This window comes from Ailuropoda melanoleuca, chromosome 11 (assembly GCF_002007445.2).
Source record: "Ailuropoda melanoleuca isolate Jingjing chromosome 11, ASM200744v2, whole genome shotgun sequence".
Lineage (NCBI taxonomy): Eukaryota > Metazoa > Chordata > Mammalia > Carnivora > Ursidae > Ailuropoda > Ailuropoda melanoleuca.
The window spans coordinates 71,048,601-71,069,379 of record NC_048228.1 but is presented as its reverse complement, the minus strand read 5'-3'; the positions used below and the strand labels follow the sequence as shown (position 1 = coordinate 71,069,379).

The following is a 20,779-nucleotide window of genomic DNA, read 5'->3' as shown; positions in this document are numbered from 1 at the left end:
TTTCCTTAATGTCTTCCAATATAGATATCGTTCATCATCTTACTCACCTTTTTATGTCTTTATTATTTCAGTATATTTTGCCTAATACTTATTTAGTTCTATGTTTTATCTACTTCGACTATTTTATCCTAGATACAATACCTTCAATTGAGAGGAAGAACTGTAATGTCTTAACGACGAGTATCACCATACGTTGGGTGAGTTATCAGTTCTGTGATTAGGAAAGAGAACAGAAACCCCTGGGTGGCTCAGTCCGTTGAGCATCTGCCTTCGGCTCAGGTCATGATCCCACATCAGGCTCCCTGCTTTGCGGAGAGTCTGCTTCTCCTCCTCCTTCCTGCTTGTGCTCTCTCTATCTCCATCTTTCTCAAATAAATAAAATATTAAAAAAAAAAAAAAAAGGAAAGAGCACAGTGAATGGGGAGAGAGGGGAGGCTATTCCAGGCCCTTTAAAAAGGGAGATGGATGTATCTTTACTTCAATTAAGTTTGAGTGTCCTTTCTAAAGGCCAAGGAAGTAAAACACTGACCCTAACTCAAGAAATAGTTAACTGTGTCAACTTAAAAACAAAACAAAACAAAACCATCCACGTAACTTGAGGGAACAGTCTAAAATGATCTTTCTTATTAAGTGTTAGGCTAACTTTAAAAACAACCAAGAGAGGGATGCCTGGGTGGCTCAGTCGGTTAAGTGTCTGCCTTCGGCTCAGGTCATGATCCCAGAGTCCTGGGATCAAGTCCCACATCGGGCTCCTTGCTCAGCAGGGAGCCTACTTCTCCCTCTGCTTGCTGCTCCCCCTGCTTGTGCTCTCTTCTCTGACAAATAAAATCTTTAAAAATAAATAAATAATAAGAGCAACCACGAGGAAGTACAAGGTCATGTTGTCACACTCACTTCCAAAAACCCGTGTATTTGCACCCTGCAGTCACTTGGCGGTGGTTCTCCCGAGGAGCACACACACTGTGGACCAAGAAGGAAGCACAGGAAGAAGTGCTGCGGCTCAAGCTGCTGTGAATGGTCACGTAGCTAGAAATCACAGGATGAAGTTTTTGGAATTAGGCACAATAAAAGACCTAGATCCAAATTCCTAGAGTATTTTCTAGGACGCAATGATCCCAGGATAAATGCTCATTAGATGTGATTCATCTACCTCCAAGCCAAAACTCCAAAAGTTTTTGTAAATAACAAAAGCCACCGTGTATTAAACTACGTGTCGATTCTGCTGCCATTTTTTATAATCTCAAAAACAATACTACAGAAGAAGCTATCATTCAAACCGAGAGGTGAGGTTATCTGGCCAAGAGAGATGAAGTAACCTGTTCAAGGCCACGCAGCCAGTCACTGTGTGAGCTCAGCTCCATCTGGATCAAAGCCCACTCCGCTCTTTTCACGGTACTGCACTGCCTCTTTCCTGTCGCTGCTGGAGGTCTTCCCAATAGCTCGCCTGGACCATGAGAATTCTCACAGATGCAGACAAGGCGTGACTAGAACACCCGACAAGGTTTCTATGTCCTCCGATGATTACAGCCTGAGAAGTGCTCCAAAGGCTCTCTGAAGTCCAGGACGCTGCTTGATTTCATGACACTATGAAAGCCCCAGTGCTTCCAAATCCCACTTGTATAAGCAAGAAAAATTCCTGAACTCCTTCACATATTTACACAAAATATCATTTAGGTCAGGCCAGAAATTCCATAGCAGACGGATTATTATTTGGAGCTTCTTCCCAGCCATTGCCTTGCCCACCAACCTTTTTATCACATTTGAATTCCAAACCACTCTCCCATCTCCTTAGGTCTGTTCTCTCTCCAAGCAGCAGTGCCAGAAAAAAACCTCCTCTCCATGTTCTCCCAGGGCCTCCTCTAAACTCCCTATTAATGGTCTAGTCTCTGAGGAAGACTTCAATCGCTCTTTACCCATCTCTTCCCTTCTAAAAAGAGACTGGCCTGCCATCCTACTCCTCTACCCAATACATGGCCTATCAAACAAAAATGAGCTACTCTGGAGATACAAAATCTGACCACGGAGAGCAACAGTTCTGCAAAAACAAAACTGGAAAGATCACTTATTAAGGAAATCCAATTAATAACAGCACAACCTTTTCTTTACTAGTCAAATAAAGATGGCAGCCTTCAAAACTCAACCAAGGGGGTGGGGCGCCTGGGTGGCACAGCAGTTAAGCATCTGCCTTCGGCTCAGGGCGTGATCCCAGAGTTGTGGGATCGAGCCCCACATCAGGCTCCTCCGCTATGAGCCTGCTTCTTCCTCTCCCACTCCCCCTGCTTGTGTTTCCTCTCTCGCTGGCTGTCTCTGTCAAATAAATAAATAAAATCTTTAAAAAAAAAAAAAAACCTCAACCAAGAGGGACACGTGGGTGGCTCAGTCGGTTAAGCATCTGCCTTCGGCTCAGGTCATGATTCCAGGGTTCTAGGATCGAGTCCTGTATTGGGATCCTTGCTCAGCGGGGAGCCTGCTTCTCCCTCTGCCTGCTGCTCCCCCTGCTTGTGCTCTCTTCTCTGACAAATAAAATCTTTAAAAAATAAAATAAAATAAAAATAAATAAAACTCAACCAAGAGGCATTTGGAATTTTATAGTAAGTGCTACATTCTGCTTTGTCCCTGCTAGTGAGCTGTGCTGAATACCTCAAGAGAGGTATACCAGTATGCTATTTAAATGTTTATTATCCCATGGAGTCATTAACACTTTGTAATGAAATGGAATGGTATCCCAATGTGTGCATCTTAATTGTTTTTGTAAAAGTCACGTGAAATGGCTATTCACTTCATCAGCTCATGTAACCAGAGTGTTATAAAAATACTTATCAACTGCTCATTAAGGTGAAACACAGGGTCTCGAAGAGTAATACTTTATATTGGAATTAAAGTTTTTTTCCTATTGAAATATAGCTCTTAATTAAAATGAAATCACCAAAAAAAAAAAAAAGTATATGTACTTTAGTGGCACAATTAAACTTGACAGATGCACTACTCTTTAAAAAATACATATATATTATGGGGCGCCTGGGTGGCACAGTCGTTAAGCGTCTGCCTTCAGCTCAGGGAGTGATCCCGGCGTTACGGGATCGAGCCCCACATCGGGCTCCTCCGCTACGAGCCTGCTTCTTCCTCTCCCACTCCCCCTGCTTGTGTTCCCTCTCTCGCTGGCTGTCTCTCTCTCTCTGTCAAATAAATAAATAAATAAAAAATAAAAAATACATATATATTTTATACATAAAGATTGAAAAACCTCAAACACTGCAAAGAAATGGAGTACGAGGAACAAATGCCTGACTTTAATGCAACCGCTACTACTTAGGAGCCAAAAGACCTCAAATAACTCGCTTAAGCCGCTCTGAAGTTTTAAAACTTTGTATGACAACCTATCTCACAAGGTTTACAGGAGGACTCAGAGGCCATTTGTTCATTCAACCAGTCACTTATTGAGCAACTACTATGTTCCAAGTCCTACAACATATCAGGAGGCAGAGTCTATGCTCAACTTACTTTCTATTTGAGGTACGCCCTAAATAGGTAGACAAAATTAACTTACTGATAAAGCAAAACAAGAGAACAGTGCCCAGAACACAGAATGTGCTCAAAAGTTTCTTCCATGCTTAATGTTGATATATACTCCGTTCTGTTCAATCATCTCTGTTCTTGGGGAATTATAAAATCAACCTTATAACATATTTATACTCACTTATTCTTGACTCCAAAGAGAATGAACAACAACAAAATTAAGGTTCATTCCATCTGAATAAAAATAACCCAATCTTGGAGATGCAAGGACTTTGCAGCTGTCACAACAGAAGCCTGTGGAAACACACTGCCTGACTCTTAGCATCTGACTCATGACTATGCCTAATAGTCACTGTTCTACAGTGGTTGGACAACACTGTAGTATATTCTGAACCAGTGAAGGGCATTTTCTCCCCACCAAGTTTTATTCCTGAAGATAAATATTAGTAGAATTGGCATAAATGATATCAATGAAATCAGTCTTTCATCACATGATTAGGAATCTACAGCAAAAAATTTATGGATAGTGAAGCATGTTATAAGTAAGATTATATACCATGAACATCTTGATTCCTTCTTTTTTACATTAAGGAAGTTGGGACAGAAAATAAACGATTTACTTCTTTAACAAAATTGCAACATTACACAACAATACATAATAGCAGAGTTCCTTTACTATAAATTACAACTGCTGGCTAATCATCTAATCAAAAGGCTCCATTAAAGTTGGAATCAGGGGAAGCAAAGATCAATAGGTCCACTAACGGTTTTATTTTAACTTAAAATATAAAACCCATGATTTATTCCCTAGCATTTTGATAGAGTGCCAAGTCCTTAAGGTGAATTTGCTGATCACAGCATTGTCTGCCTTGCCTAAAGTCCAACCCATATACATTGTCTATGATTTCCAATTTCAATTTCTTCAAAGTGGAAAGGGAAGTTGAAGGTATCTGAGGAAAAAACCCTTCCAATCTTACGTACTTCTCTGACCTACATGTAATTCAAATGCAGTATTTTTTTTTTTTTTAGAAATTCACTTTTATGGAGTCTGACCAAAGCAGTCAACCTTGTTTATACCAAAACAACTCCTTTTTCAGTCTCATACTTCACTGAATTACATAATACCTAATTAAGTTACATGATCACAATTACAAGCATAATTGGCATAAACAGGTTTGGCTAAAATCCCAGCCAACTCTTGGTAAGCCCACACCACTCAACCTGTTGGGAGCAAAAATGGTGGGAAAGGCTTTGGAATGTGTGCAGTGTAGTACAGGCATTTGTTAAGATATTTTACAGAGAAACAAAGAATTTCTGGTAAATCCAGTGAATTGCTTGAGAATTTCTACAAAATTCTTAAAATATTAGGTTAACTTAATATTTAGAGGAAAAAATGAAAAAATTTATCAAAAGCAAAGAATGTTCAAAATATCAACCTTGCAAATACCTCAAAATTCTACGCATATTTTGGTTAAGGAAACCCTACGTATCTATAAACACTTCCAGAGTTAAAAGTAGCAGGTAAATTTCTATATATTGCAGACTAGCTCATTCTCAACTGACTCTCTCACAAAAGTATAGTTATCCATCCATATTACAATCTTGTCTAATATCCCTTAGAAAGAACACCTTCCATTTTGAATTAACAAGTTGGCAACTGATCCAAGTACAAAGCTATGAGATGTCACACTAGTTTCTCTCTAAAAGAACATTTCCTTCTTTGCATTAGTGATAGGAAATCTCTTCATAATCTTGATTTCTCCTTTCATTCATGAACAAAACTGTAAAACCCCTTAGAAAAACCATACCCAGTCATATTTGCATGACTCCTGGCTAAACTACTGCATTATCTCTATCCCAGAATCACCAGTAAACAGGAAGTAAAATTCATTCAAGCTGAATTTTTCAAGCAACCTATTTGCACACTGCTGTGAATCATGTGTCTTATTCTTATGTATAATATAAATTTAGTATCAAATCTTGCGATTCAAGAAAAGGAATTTGATCAGTAAATTTAAATTTAAGAACCAAACATTTTAAGACCAAATCTCTGTACAGAAATTGCCAAAGATGTCCTGTCAATTAATTTTAAGTCACTCCATGAAGCTGAATTTTATTCTTGAAGAGAAAAACCGGGCAAGAATTATTCCGCAAAGAACTTGCAGCCTCTGAAATTTCAGAGAACAGATTCTTCAGCACTCCATCATTCTGCTTTGCTTTGACCATGATTGTAAAAAGATACCACAGAAAATTCTAAATCATTAACTTGAGTGTTTATTTGCAAATTAACATAAATTAGCAGATTGTTACACTTTTTTTTTGAGAGAGAGAGACCGTGCACGCACATGTGCGCACACACAGGCATGCATGAGTGGGGGGAGGGGCAGAGGGAGAGGGGAAAGAGAATCTCAAGCAGCCTCCACGCTCAGTGCAGAGTCCCATGCAGGGCTTGATCTCAGGGCTCTGAGATCATGACCTGAGCCAAAATCAAGAGTCAGACACTTAACCAACTGAGCCACCAAGGCACCCCTAATTATCACACTTTATGTGTGCTATGTTAAAAAATGCATAAGATAGTATTTAAATTTAAAAAGGAGTCATATTAAACTAATGGGCAGAGCATATTACATTTAAGCATCAATTCTAACCATACTATTCATGGCACAGTAAAGAAAACCAAATGATTCAAGAGCGAAAGTAAAGGAAAAGTAATTTTCTAATAACTTAAATAACTACACATATAAATATATTAATATGTTTCACATATACATACACTGCTGAACAAAAAGCTAAGGGCCGAATGACTTACAGATTTTAATTTAAGATACACTAACCCATCAGTGCCCTCACCCCTACTTTGTCCACCCAATTAAGTGAAGAGCATGAAAAATGACTTCTTACCAGTACATTGTAAATGCCAACATATATTTCTTCTTAAAACTTAAAAGCTCCTTCTTTTACATAATTGATATTTTAAAAACAAAATGCATGGTTTCTCATAAATACGACCTATTTTTTAAACTGACAAGAAATAGTATTAGGGAGAATACAAAAAAAACAGGGACACGCCCTGCCCTGGGGAGCTTAAATTGAGAAATTTTTGAAAGGTTACTTGGCATTGTCCCCCAAAATTTAAAATGCACATAGAAATTTATACTGAGAAGTATTCATACAAAAGTATGAAGTGATATACCAAGGGATATTTATTACATAACTATTTTTAATAACTAAAAATTAAAATCATTCTAAATGTTCATCAATAAGACACTGATTGAATAAATTATTATATCCGCACAATGGAGAGCATTTTAAGTGAGACAGAAAGAGGTTTATAATGTATTAAATGAAAAAGTATAAGAACAGTTGGATAGTAAATCTCATTATTAAATTCTATAAATAAAAATGTATATGTGCATATTAAAATATGCATAGAAGACAGCTATAAAAATATATACATCAAACTTGCAGAGGGTTTACAGAAACTCTCTTCTTTCTACTAAATATTACATTAATTTATATGAGCCTGCATTCATTCCCTAAGATTAAAAAGCTCATACTCAAGCAGAACATTTTAACATTTTGAAGTGTTTTAGTCAAAAACATAAAAACTTAAAGCATTTTTCCATCATCTTCCGCCCAAAGGATTTTCCTGTCTTTTAATATTTGCTAGTTCCTATATGCAAAACTGATTTTTCTCCTAATACTTAGTAACTATCATTCTTTCAGACTTTAAAAGGTGTTAAATTCAGTTTTGCAGGACTATAGGAAACAAAGACATGATGACACAAACTAATAATTATATTCGAAGATGTGACTTTTTTGATATTTTGCCCCAAATATTTACTATCTTCAGAACAAAACAATGGGATATAGATAATTTTTTTAAGAATGGAATATATTTTTAATAAAATTTAAATGGCTTCTGTAGTGATAGATAAAACTCGTGTCTTTTCATTTACATATCCCATAGGTTGTATAATAGCACTTTTTTCAGTAAGTATAACACCTGTTCATCAAAATATCTTCCAAAGATCACCAAGTTTTTTCTTTTATTAATGGCTTTTATCTTGATTTATAGCATCAATATTTCTCCATCTAAACTCAAAACAATTTTGATAGTAAAAAAATTTAGATCAAATGTCTATATTAAACATTTTTTAATATTTAAACTTGATTTTCAAAATAAAGATTTATGCTCACTAGACTTCATACTTGTAAAAATAATTTTACTTTCCTAAAATATTTTAAAGAATCGAAAATAATAATTTTTACTTTACCTAGATGTTGATGTTGGTGTTTGTCATAATCTCTGTGACAGAAATGGATTCCATCTTTCTCATCTACAATCTTCTCTGATGAAAGCAAACTAAGACGTCTCATCTTAAGTAACCTTGGGGAGCTTTCCCGAAAACTATCTCTAGTATCCAAAACCACATCTCCCGAGAGAATGGGAGGAACGACTCTCTTTAAAAAATCCATCTTAAGGTTCTTCTGCTTTACCGGACCCACAAGCACATGGAAAGGTGCTTGTACCAACTTCCTGATGAGAAGGTGAGGTACACTATTTGTGTCAAAGAGCAGGGAAATGTCATGTGAACTTAGGTGGTGCCAAACGCCAGGTCAACTGCCAGCTGTTCTGAAGCTGATTTTTAAGACATTTGCTGTTCGTACTGATAACAAACCGAACAGCTATAGCCCATGAAACCGCACTTTGTTCATACACAGACGTACACGTACATGTACAATGGGTGTTAACAGCAATATTGAGACTATAAAATGTTTAGCATTCACTTGGTTTAATATTTAGACTTTGAAAATCTAAGCTGTGATAATGTTAAGACAAATTTACTTTCCTTGGGGCGTGTCTTAAAGAAACTTAAAACTGAAGTGCAAAACAGTAACTTGTATTCAAAAGATAATTCTTATCATTCTCAAAATTCACTGAGACCTCAGAAACGCCAAGTTTTATGGGACATTAAAAGCAGTAATTTAAAACTTTATGCTGTATTGTGAACATTCCAATGTACTTTTAAACACACAAAAGAAATGCATTACAATTAATCATAACTATCAATAGTAGCAATGAAAACTTTGGCATGAATTACCAAAAAAAAAAAAAAAAAGATTGATAATTTAAAAATATATGGATCTAAAGAATATAAAATTGAAGAATTACAAGTATAAATATTTAGTTCCATAAACCCAGTCATCAACCTTACATAATTTAATTCCAAATAACTGAGCATTCTACTAAATATTTTAAAATAGCAAAAGCAGCTGATCCTACTGCCGTAATGTCCTCCAGAAGCATAACAAAACATGCCAGTGAAAGGGGCCTACGAAAGACTGAGAACTGAAAGTAGTATCTTCTTTTCTTCTTTCCTTTGCCTGCCCTCTGGTGGGGGTACAAAGTGAGCAAAACAGAAATAAACAGAAGGATCAGGTAAGGGAGAAGAAGGAAGTAAATAGAAGGATCGGGTAAGGCGTAAACTCCCTAAGTAATCAGATTTATGACTTTGAAGGATATATGTTCAATAACAAAAAAACAAACCTGATTCACTCAGTGGAACACAAGCACAATCTCATTCTTCTAATACTCAACATGAAGAAAATAATTTACATATTTTAAAAGATGAAGCACAGAAGAGTCTATATAGATATCAGGAAAAATTGTAAAGGGGTGCCTGGCTGGCTCAGTTGGTTAAGCACCTTCCTTCAGCTCAGGTCATGACCTCTGGGTCCTGGGATCAAGCCCCACGTCGGGCTCCCTGCCCAGCGGGGAGAGTCTGCTTCTTCCTCCCCCTCTGCCACTCCCCCGCTTGTGTGTTCTCTCTCTCTCTCTCTCTCTCTCTCTATCTCAAATAAATAAAATGTTAAAAGAAAAACTGTAATGTAAAAACAAGCAAATTCCTGGTTCTGAATTATTGGGTGCTTAATCCTTATTCTTCTACCACATAATTGTGAAGTCAATTTTTTATTTCATTCATTTAAAAGATATTAATCGGAGGTCCTCTACATGTAAAGCAGTAATATATTATTAAGGTTCAGGGAAAATTTAGAGGATTTATTAATGCATATCCTGTTTCAGGGAATCCTACAGTAAAAATGAAGGAAAAACAAGGAAATCAAATGAGAGACATAAATTTTTTACCCCAAAGCAGGGCCATACTTACTAGAAAACAATGTTGACTTTTAAAAAATGCTCCTAAGAAGGGGATGCTCTCTTAACCCTTCAGCATAAAGGGATAAAAACTCATATCTGAACAGCCTATTTCCCCACACACAGGAAAAAACAACTGGTTAGAACCATAATCCATATGTCTTAAGAGCTGAGAAGCTATCACTGTGTCTTCCAGGGTCTTTTCCCCCTCCTCTCTATAGATAGGATCACATAATTCTTTACAACTTTGGTTTATGGTTCTCTTCAGGTCCCGTTACAGGTCCCCCTCACCTTATGGAGTCCCGAAACAGTGGCTTATAACACAAGCTGATTATGGAGGGCAAGTTACCTTCATGTTTGTTCATATACAAGATAACCACCTGTGTCTCTATTAACCCCACAGTTCTCAACTGCACTGCCAACTGGGGACAGGAAAGGCAAGGATGAAGTGTTACAGAAAAAGTCACAAGATTTTTCTCAGATTTCTTTCACTCCACAAGTGTTTGCTGAGCAGCTTCTCTAATGGCCTGTGCAACGTGCAAGGGCACTGAAAATAGGTCTCTGTTCCCAAGGAGCTTACTATATTTATGAAGAAAAAGAAACTCTCACAACTACAGTTCTTCCCGTAGGCCTGACCAAGGCTTTGTTAAGCCTGAATTGCAGTTTGATTTCCTCTGCCTAATCTGCTTCTTAACCTCCTCTCTCAGCAGGTGTTGATCCCTAACAAACATCCTGGAAGCCAAACTTTTTCAGCATCAGCTTCGGAAGGACCCACCCGGAGACATACAGCAAGGAGGAAAGCATGGCATTCTAGTGACAAGACTGTACCCATTGGTAGCTGAATCTATGAGGAGGAAGGGCCATAAAGCCTTGTTGCTTGTTGATACTTCTAAGATCGTTGATTGATTATCACAACTTCCAACTCCCAGTACAGTAGTCAGGATCAAGAAATTATAATAGAAGTTAGTCACTCACATACAGCATTTAAAAATCTTTTTAGACTGCATAGTCACTATTTAGCCTTTACAATATTTATTATAATCTTACCAGAGAGCTCAAGACAGCAATTTCTTGGTGGTAACTTGAATCATCTAATCCTGACTGTGGGACTCTTGGAGCAGTTTTGAGAGTTAAGCATTTAAGTGTTAATCATCCAAGATTCAAATAAATGGCTTCAGCTCTAAAGGAAAACAAAATACAAGATTTACACATAAGACATGTTTCTAAGTACATTCGTATTGCTCATACCATCTTTACTTCTGAATAGATTATATAGCAGAGTCATTAGGATTGCCAGTTATCTTCTTTCAATAATGTTGCATTATATTTTTTCTAAATCTTTATTATGAAAAAATTCAAATGAATGCAAAATTATTGAGAATAGTATAATGACCCCCACCCTTATTAACTCCTAGCAAATCATGTTTCACTGATATCTCATGCATCCCTTAACCTCTATCCCACCACTCTGGATTATCCTGAAGCAAATTCCTGACATCACACCACTTCATCTGTAGATAATTCTGTACACCATCTCTTTAGAATACAGATTTACTTTTTAAACATAAGCCAATATCATAATATCTATAATTAACTAATAATAATTATAACATCAAATACCAATCAGTGCTCAAATTTCCCCAACCGTATCAGAATTTTTTTTTTTTTAAGTTTGTTCTAATCCAGGATCTAAACAAAATCCATACAGGCAATTGTTACTGGGTCTCTTAAATCCCTTTTAATCTACAGTTTCCCCCTTCTTTCTTCTCTTCACAGTGACAAGTAATGCTTTTACTAGCCAATGCTTGAACTAACATGTCAATACCTTCATTATGCAATAGTATATTTAATACATTTTTATTTTATTCATGAAAATGAACAGATCTGCAAAGTAGTTCATATACCCATGAGGCCTAATATTTACCTCATCTACAGAAAAGTTATGGGATACATATTTTTCAAAGTCCAGTTATATTAACTGATAGAGTCATGGGTTATAAGTCATTATACCACATCTATAACTGGATGGTTACTAAGAATGAAACCAATGACCACAGGGAGTTATCCTTTTACTATATAAAGAACTCATGTAATTATACACATTCCACGTTTTTATTACCATTAAAAGTCTTGGCATTTTTCAATAGCTAAATAGGCCACATTTTAAATCTGGCACTGAAAATTCAAATTTTCACTTGAAATCGTAACTGGTTTCTTACTATTTTTTTTTTCTGTTTAATGAATTTAATCCGCAACCCAAGAGAATGGACTAACTACTCTCTGAAATATTAATTTTGTACTTAACTTTCTTAATTTAAAATTCCCTTAGTCAAGTTAGAAAAATAGGATATTCCATTTGCTGACAGGCATAACTGATTAAATCATGATTAAAACCAAATCTTTGAAGCCAAAGAACTTATAAATATGAATAAAATACTAATTCATATGCACTTATTCATAATCAATATCATTCAGAATTACTGGAATTTTTGCCTGCCCCACCAAATATTTCTGAATCTGTAAGCAAAATGATATCTACATTCTGCCATAATTCTTGATACTTTTTTGTCATCTTAGGTTCACGGAATCATTTCTCCCTCAAAGCTTATATGACAAACAGCATATCTTTTCTGTCTGTAGTGGGTAGTACAGTCATGGAATGGTCTGTAAATTTAATGAAATTTAAACATTCACTTCATCTGCTAGGACAAATCACAAAACCAGTTACTACTAAAGTACACAGCAGTTTTAGGAACACTACAACAACTTCAGAGGACCGATCTGTACCAGCATGCCCAGGCCTTTCATTTTGCTTCACTTTGGAATTTCTTGCTCAGACATAGCAAAAGCTATGTTTCTATAGCTTTTTATAAAAATGTGTTTTCTCTTCTTGAAACCACACTGTCAGAGCACTGTGTCATCTCAAGACTTCCCAATGTTTGTCTAGAATTTTCAATACCTCCTTAATAGATGTACAACCTTCCTATTTCCAACTTTCACTTTTGATAAAATAAGCATACGTCTTTGGTTACTCTGGGAAATAGCTGGTTTATACCCTTTCATTATGGGTTATAATCATTTTTAGCAGGGGTGGGTTTTATTGTTTTTGTTCTGGTTTGGGGTTTCTTTCTGCATGTCAATTGTTTTTTCTATCTTCTGTCCATATATATTACTTAACATGGGACTCATTTTAATTTTCCTTTTACTTGATTAATTTGGAGACTATTTTATCTACAAAAAGAGTAATTTCTGTTACTACTCTGATAATACTACTTTTGACATGGTTAAGGTCAAATAGGTTGTTAACTGTGGTCATAGGGTACACATAATCAATGCTACAGTTTCTTATTTAAAAGAAAAAAGTCATATAAACAAAAGTGACTTGCACAGGTCAGCTGGTATTTGACAACACTGAAGAGACTGTAAATAGCCAAATGGCTCAAGCTTTGAAGGAGCAAGGCTTTAAACCTCCAGCAAGAAAAATGGTCTAGAAGCTTCCATGTGCAATAAATAAAGAGGACAGTGGCTCAGCTCGGGTGCTTGGGAGGAGCTCAGGTCAAATGAGGTTCTCCAAGGACAGCCTTGTTTCACTTCAGTCCAAAAGTAAAAGAGAAAGTTGAATGGGTGTTCAAATAGCACATTAACCTCATTTCCTTTCTGAACAGAATTACTAGAATTATAAAGAACAGAAATCTACAAATTTAATGTATCTTAATTATAGTAAGACGCTTGAAGTATATGTCTCTGATAGACCATGATACAGAAAATAATCTCAAGCAAACAGAGCAAAAATTAAGAGTAAATGAATTTCAGTGATGTTTATTATGATATTCTTAATTTTGTCTATATCTTTCATAATTTGAAAAGGAGAACAAGGCAGTTATGGTGTCTAGTACAAAGCAGATTTGAACCCAACATAAAGAATAAATTAATTATTACATAATTGATGAAAAGGCAGCTTCATAAAGAAATGGAAGTCCCTGCTTACTGTTTTTAAGGAAAAGGCTGTTAGAAAATGCCATAGAGGGGCGCCTGGGTGGCACAGCGGTTAAGCGTCTGCCTTCAGCTCAGGGCGTGATCCCGGCGTTATGGGATCGAGCCCCACATCAGGCTCCTCCGCTATGAGCCTGCTTCTTCCTCTCCCACTCCCCCTGCTTGTGTTCCCTCTCTCACTGGCTGTCTCTATCTCTGTCGAATAAATAAATAAAATCTTTAACAAAAAAAAAAAAAAAAGAAAATGCCATAGAAATGCTTATCCCATTGGGTAAAAAGATTAGCCTAAGTTACTTCAAAGATTCCAACTCAAAACTCTTAACTTTGACTTCCAGATGTATTTGATACTTACACAATTGACCCTTGAACAACATGGGGGTTAAGGGTGCTGACTTCTGCACAAAAATCTGCTTATAATTTGACTCCCCAAAAATTGAACTACTAGGAGCCAACTGTTGACTGGAAGCCTTACCGATAACAGTTGATTAACACATGTTTTATAGGTTATATGTATTATATACTGTATTCTTACAATAAGGAGAAAAATGTTAAGAAAATCATAAGAAAAAATACACTTAGAGTACTGTACTACATTTATTCACAAAAATCCATGTCTAAGTAGACCCACACACTTGCAAAACTGTGATGTTCAAGGGTCAACTGTGCTTGAATACTAAAATATGTAGTGACTAGAAATTCATCATATTTCAACTAAAGAAAGAAACCAGATTGCAAGATATGTAATCTATGAGGGCAAATTCTTGCCCTTCTATTAAAATTATTCTGGGAATCTCACAAGGCCTCTTAAAATGATGCAAAAGACCAAAATGATTCAAATGTTCTGACAGCCTTTTAGAATAAGGACGTGATCGTTTTCAAATAAATTTAGAATAATCACGGCTCCTATTCACAGTAGCAAAATAATTATGGAAAATAAAAAAATCCGGTAATTTTTTTAATCTGCCAAAAATTTTATAAAGTATGAAAAATCAACTCACATATAATCACGTGCAGGCAGCAAACAATTATTCACATATGTATCTTTTATGTCTGACCAGTAAAAATCATTAATATAAAAAACTTACAATCATCCCTTTAATTAACAAAGAAAACTGATGATTCATAAAATCTACAGCTTCCATCATAGTTCAATTTTTAGAAATTCACTTTTTCTCTTATTTTAGAAATGCTATCATTTTTACAATTTTTAAAGCGGGTTTGCATTTTACCCTTCTGTCATTCTTTTTAACCTTCTCCCAAATTTCAATTTTAAAGAGTACAGAAACTTACTACACTAACTAATGTAATCACAAATTATGCTATATTACCTACTAAAAATGCTGTATAATGGTACTGAGCTAAATAGGGCTTTACTGCAAAAAAAATTAAAAAACTAAGTTTCTTGCTGATAAAGCAATATTCTCTGCAGGTAAATTTGTCAACATTTTGTTGATTTTACATTTTTAGCCAGAATAGCAGTTGTTGTTATACTACTTGATCTAATGAAAACAACTGGCAAAATTTTCCATTCAAAAACTTAAGGGGAAGTTTTGTACAAAGGCTTCATTCCTTGAATCAAATGAAAACAGCACCAGAACACAACATTTTCTAATATGCTGATGAATATGTATGGTTTAGAATAATTTTCCTATTACATTCCCATGTTGGCATAGGGGGAAAAAAAAGGAATTCAATCACAAAAGGATCATACAAGTGTTCTACCTACGCATCTAGATTTGAACACCAAGAGAAAAATTTTAATTTATTTTTTACTTATTTATTTGATGGAGAGGGGGGGGGAGAGAGAGAGAGAGCATAAGCAAGGGAAGCATCAGGCAGAGGGAGAGGGAGAAGCAGGCTCCCTGCGGAGCAGGGAGAGCCTGACACGGGGCTCGATCTGGGGACCCTGAGATCATGACCTGAGCCCAAGGCGGATGCTTAACTGACTGAGCCACCCAGGCGTTCCCAAGAGAAAAATTTTAAATAAATGTAGAAGCAGACCAGTAAGACATCAACCTCACTAAATCTGGAATGTATTCCAATCTCTAACTTCTACAATCTATTACTATAACTATGCCATACACAAATGTACAGAAATCATACATTCAACAAATACTTATTAAGCAGACCTACATGCCAGGAACCAGGGACAGAGAAGTGAATAAAACACAAAAATCCCTGACCTCATGAGGCTTATACTCTAATAGGAGCTTGAGTTTTTTGATGTCATTCCACAGAGAATCTGAAAAAACTGCTGAAGGCCTCTCCTTCCAAAATGCACATACATACTTAGTTTTGCAATGTATGAACCTTTCTAATCCAGTCACTAATCATGGGTTAAAAACCCCTGATAAGGGGCGCCTGGGTGGCACAGCGGTTAAGCATCTGCCTTCGGCTCAGGGCGTGATCCCGGCGTTATGGGATCGAGCCCCACATCAGGCTCCTCCACTAGGAGCCTGCTTCTTTCTCTCCCACTCCCCCTGCTTGTGTTCCCTCTCTCGCTGGCTGTCTCTATCTCTGTCGAATAAATAAATAAAATCTTTAAAAAAAAAAAAAAAAACCCTGATAAAAATCCTCCTCGTGTTTATTTTCTATCTCTGCTATTTATAGTAGTTTCATAATTTTACTATTCATAGTAAAAAATAATTTTCCTCCATTAAAATACCTTTAAATTTCAATGTAATGTTTTCTACTTATTCCAATTGTGCCTCTCACAAATTTCTAGGCTGTCAGTTTACTCTTTATCAATATCGGTCTTTCTAGAAAACTCGCTCCTAACGCCTTTGGTAGCTTCACAGGGAAATTTTCTGAATTCATTAATTATTCTCTAGATCCCCTTAAGTTAAAATGCCCCTCCCACTGCCCAAGTCTTCTGTTAGTCTTTGTAGCAAGGTCGCCTATAGACTCTCTTGAAGAAGGTATGCTCAGGAGAAAACCACAATAAAACCTTAACCATTTAACACAAACTACCAACTAATGAACCAAAACTTTTTTCTGTTTTTGCTTGTCACAAAAAGAGTGACTCCTTAGGGAAAAAGAGGAAAAGGAAAAAAAAAACCAAAAAACGGGAAATGTCTTTATTTAAAAATGCAACATCTAAAATACTTTCTAGGGTCATTAATCAAGTCTCTAATCAAAGTGTTGTACCTTTTATATCTATAATTTTTGAAATTATACAATGGAAGTCTCAACTAAGTATGACCCTGAGGTCCTATCAGGTAAAATATCAAAGAAATTGCATGCAAATATATGAATATTTTGTACATTTTTATAAAACAATTTAATTAAAAAGTGACTGAGCTAATCCAAGTTTTAAGTTTTTCAGAGAAATGAATAAATGACTGCAAGGTCATAAAAGTAAAAGGCCACCATATAAACTCCCAAGTTTGTCACTTCTCTTTTTCTCTGTTTACAGTCTCCAGCAGGCTTAGGAAGCCTGGCTTTCATAAGAGCAACTATGAAAGTACAAATTCCCCTTGATGTGTAGATGATCTATTTCTCCCAAATTTATAGCCCCCAAACAAGTTTAAGGAGGAATGATCGTTTGTCATCTACAATCTCACAATTTGTATCAAAGTCTTTTAAAATGTCTTATATTCCTTGATACAATAATTCTACTTCTAAGACCTTTCTTCTAGGGAGATAATCAGAAGTACACATACAGATTTATTTGCAAAGATGTTCACTGTACCATTATTTCTATGAGCAGAATGCTGCAGGGGCGGCACAGAACAGACACAAAGCACTAGTTGAAAACAACCATGGTATATTCAGAAAACAAAGTATGATCCATCAGTTAAAGAACATGTTTTACTAATATGTCACAATAGTCACCATATAGCTTAAAATAAGAAAAAAAAAAAAAAACAGAACCATGTTTATAGTATCTTTCCAATTGTTGGGGAGTTAACACTACATTTAGAAGCAAAGAATACAGGCACCTGGCCGGCTCAGTCAGAAGAGTGTAAGACTCTTAATCTCAGGGTCATTGAGTTCAAGCCCCATCGTGGGGGAGAGATTACTACAAAAAAATAAACTTATATTTTAAAAAAAGCAAACAATAAACATAGAAGGATAGAATCAAATTGTCTAGGCACTCAATCTCTGTGTCTCCAGAGGGATATCCCTATAAGGATAATAAAACCTCTTACAGCTATTATGAGAATTAAGTATAAAAGATGAAAATGTTTAGTGATTGACACATAGTAAGTACTCAACAAATGTTTATTATTTATTAATTTACGTCACATATTCTGACAGATTGATGTGCAACACTTCCAAAAACAGTAACGAAGAAATAAAAATCAGTCATAATTCTAACACCTAGAGAGAGCTGCTACTAATTCATGTTAATATCTGGGTTAATTTCTTTCAGGTCTTTCAATATGTACTAGATGTTTTATAAAATTGGTGTCACATTGTATCATTTCTAACAATTACAAAATATTATAATATTTTATAAATATATTATGTATATTTAATCATTTCACTATTATTGAGTGAGGTTCAACTCTTCATTACTATAAATAATATGGCAGTAAATATCTTAATTGGTAGTCTTTGTATACATCTTTTAAATTCCCTCAAGAAAGAATCTAGAAACAGAATTTCTATCTCAAGTGGTATGAAATACACTTGGCTTCATTCCTCTACCTGTAGGGAATGCAGACAGACACCAGGCGGTCAAAAATGCTGATTTCTCCTTTTTCTCCAGGGGCACTTAAAAGATACTAATTTGCTTTCTCTAACTTTTCTATTGTTTTTTGGTACAACTGCTTATCAGGCATTTCACTTTTTTCATTTAGCCTATTTAAAGGATCTCATTTTCCCTTTATATCACTCTAACATTCCCAACACAATTTGAGTATTCAGAACTTCAGTATCTTCCCCAGAAGGTGAAGATTCTACTTTATAGGTCTAGAAATGAAGTCCTGGTCTTTCAGAAACACATCCTGAAATATTTATGGATGATGTTTCATGACCAAGGGATTGCAAACTACCTGGGAACTGGAGAAAGGGAGCTGGTAGAAGTAACAAGTTGATAAATGTTGAAACTGAGGATGGGCACATGAACATTCATTCCACTATTCTCTGTTTAGTTTTTGTTTTTGTTTTTTTAATTATCTTTGGTGGGAAAAATTGTTTTTAAATCCTTAAAAGATATAATTATTAAAATCTATAAAACAATTATAGGTTTAGCTTGTACCATAGGTCTTACAGAATAATTCAATGATCATAAAAAAAAGCAAGAGCAAACATATTTAAGCCAAATTCAAAAGCGAAGTAAACAACTACAGTATTTAGAATCTCTCAATTATACTTGCCAGTAATTCCCACAGATAAAAACATACTACAATGCCTTTTTCCAAACCATGGCTTCAGCATACCATGCTGATTCTCCAAAACAATATTAGTATTTATATTGTGCATTACAAGAATACAATTATGCCTCTGTATGTGCCCACATGAATATTTGATATGTAGTTTTATTATGTACTAGTATTAAATAATCCAAATTCTCTTGGTGTTTAAATCACATCTTGGTACCAAGTTAGGCACATTGTAAACAACACTTACAGATTAACAGTTAAATCCACCCAAGTGTTTTTTGTGCCCAGAGGCAGTGTCATGGAAAAGAAGAAAAAAAAAAAAAAAACTATCTCACTGCATGTCTTTTATTCAGATGAACTGTGGTAAAATATCACCTGTGTGTATTTCTACCTGTATAGAAAACAGTTTACCTTGATGTCAGGTCATGACAGCAAGAGAGCATTGCAAAAAGAACAAGTCACATATCTAGGAATAAGTGTTATCAATGGCTACTCCCCAGGTTTAAAACAAGGGTGAAATGGACAGATTAGAGAGAAGTTTCCAAACTCATCACTGCAGTTTAAAAAAAAAAACAAAAACATTGTATATAAATGTACTTATATTTTATATAACAACCCAGTATATATATATGTGTGTGTATGTATATATACGCACACCCACATGATACGCTTGAAATAATAATCTGCAATACACTTTGATAAGTCTCCAAACTATTTTTAAAAAGTGTTATATTCTAGTCACTACCCACTAAAATAATTTCTTGAGTTCATAGTTTTAAATCCCTAGAATTAAAAAATGGCCTGCATCTCCTCCTGCTTACTAACAAGGGAGGTGGAAGAAAGTACTCGACAAGCTACACATCTCAGGCCAGCCAATCATCTGCCTGCTTGAACTCTCTCCCCTGCACAGAAAATGATATTACTACATGTCTGGGAGGATGAGGTGCTGGGGGACAGAAGACACTGAAGTGGGTTGGAATCAGAAGACCGCTGCTTGCACACACGCATGCATGTGCACGCACACACACACATCCACAAGAAGATCATCTCTTACATTTCTTCCTATTCTAAAATTCTGTCATTCTAAGAACTGGCTCTGAGAATATGAGTCCCTAAAGGGTAAGAAATTCATCGTTGCATCTCCCACAGTGCCTAGCGAACTGGCTTTCATAAAAATAATAAAAGCACTAAATAAAAATTAAATTCAACGAATATGGAAACCAAGCATAAATGTAAAGGTCTGTCATTAAATGTATGTTATCTATACACTATGAAATGTAAAAAAAAAAAAAAAAAAAAAAAAAAAATCAATGCTATTGTATATTATTTGAAAACTCATAAGCATAAAAATGTTAAAATATATACTGTGGATGTCTTTGTATGTACCTGTATATATAACATCTATGTGACAAAGCAAATACTATTCTTGCTACATTGTCCATAAAGGTATAAAACAATTCACTTTAAAATTATTCTAAAACTCAGAATCAAATTAAACACTTTTAGTTTCAATCATACTTTTTTTCCCCCTCTACCTGCTTAATGATATTAATTAGTAAAGAAATTAGCAAAACATAGGTCCTGTACAAAAAAAAAATAATAGCAGACAACTGGGCAATATAAAACTTTCATAGTTCAACCATGATTTATAGTACTCCAAAGTTCACCAGTTCTTGGTTCAAATGGTCTCCTCTGCTTTTGTCTTAGAAGGAGTAGTTTTCCCCAAAAAAAAAAAAAAAAAAAAAAAAAATTCAATGACATCAAAGTTTCTGCCTAAATA

The 20,779-nt window shown here is 35.4% G+C and overlaps 1 protein-coding gene across 4 annotated transcripts in view; it reads right to left on the bottom strand.

Moving 5' to 3' along the window:
• Window positions 1-20,779, bottom strand: part of FRYL (FRY like transcription coactivator) — a 214,058-nt gene that overhangs the window by 174,878 nt on the left and 18,401 nt on the right. Inside the window, exon 2 of one of the 4 annotated variants that reach the window (XM_034671839.1) lies at window positions 10,724-10,856. The exons of 1 other annotated variant lie outside the window; for it this stretch is intronic. Coding sequence is in view for 2 of the 3 variants with exons in the window: in XM_034671837.1 (XP_034527728.1) it covers window positions 7,794-7,995 (202 nt within the window). In the remaining variant the exon portion in view is untranslated. Of the gene's footprint in view, window positions 1-7,793; window positions 8,496-10,723; window positions 10,857-20,779 lie in introns of those variants that run through there. 2 more of the 4 variants (XM_034671837.1, XM_034671838.1) reach the window with 2 other exon arrangements.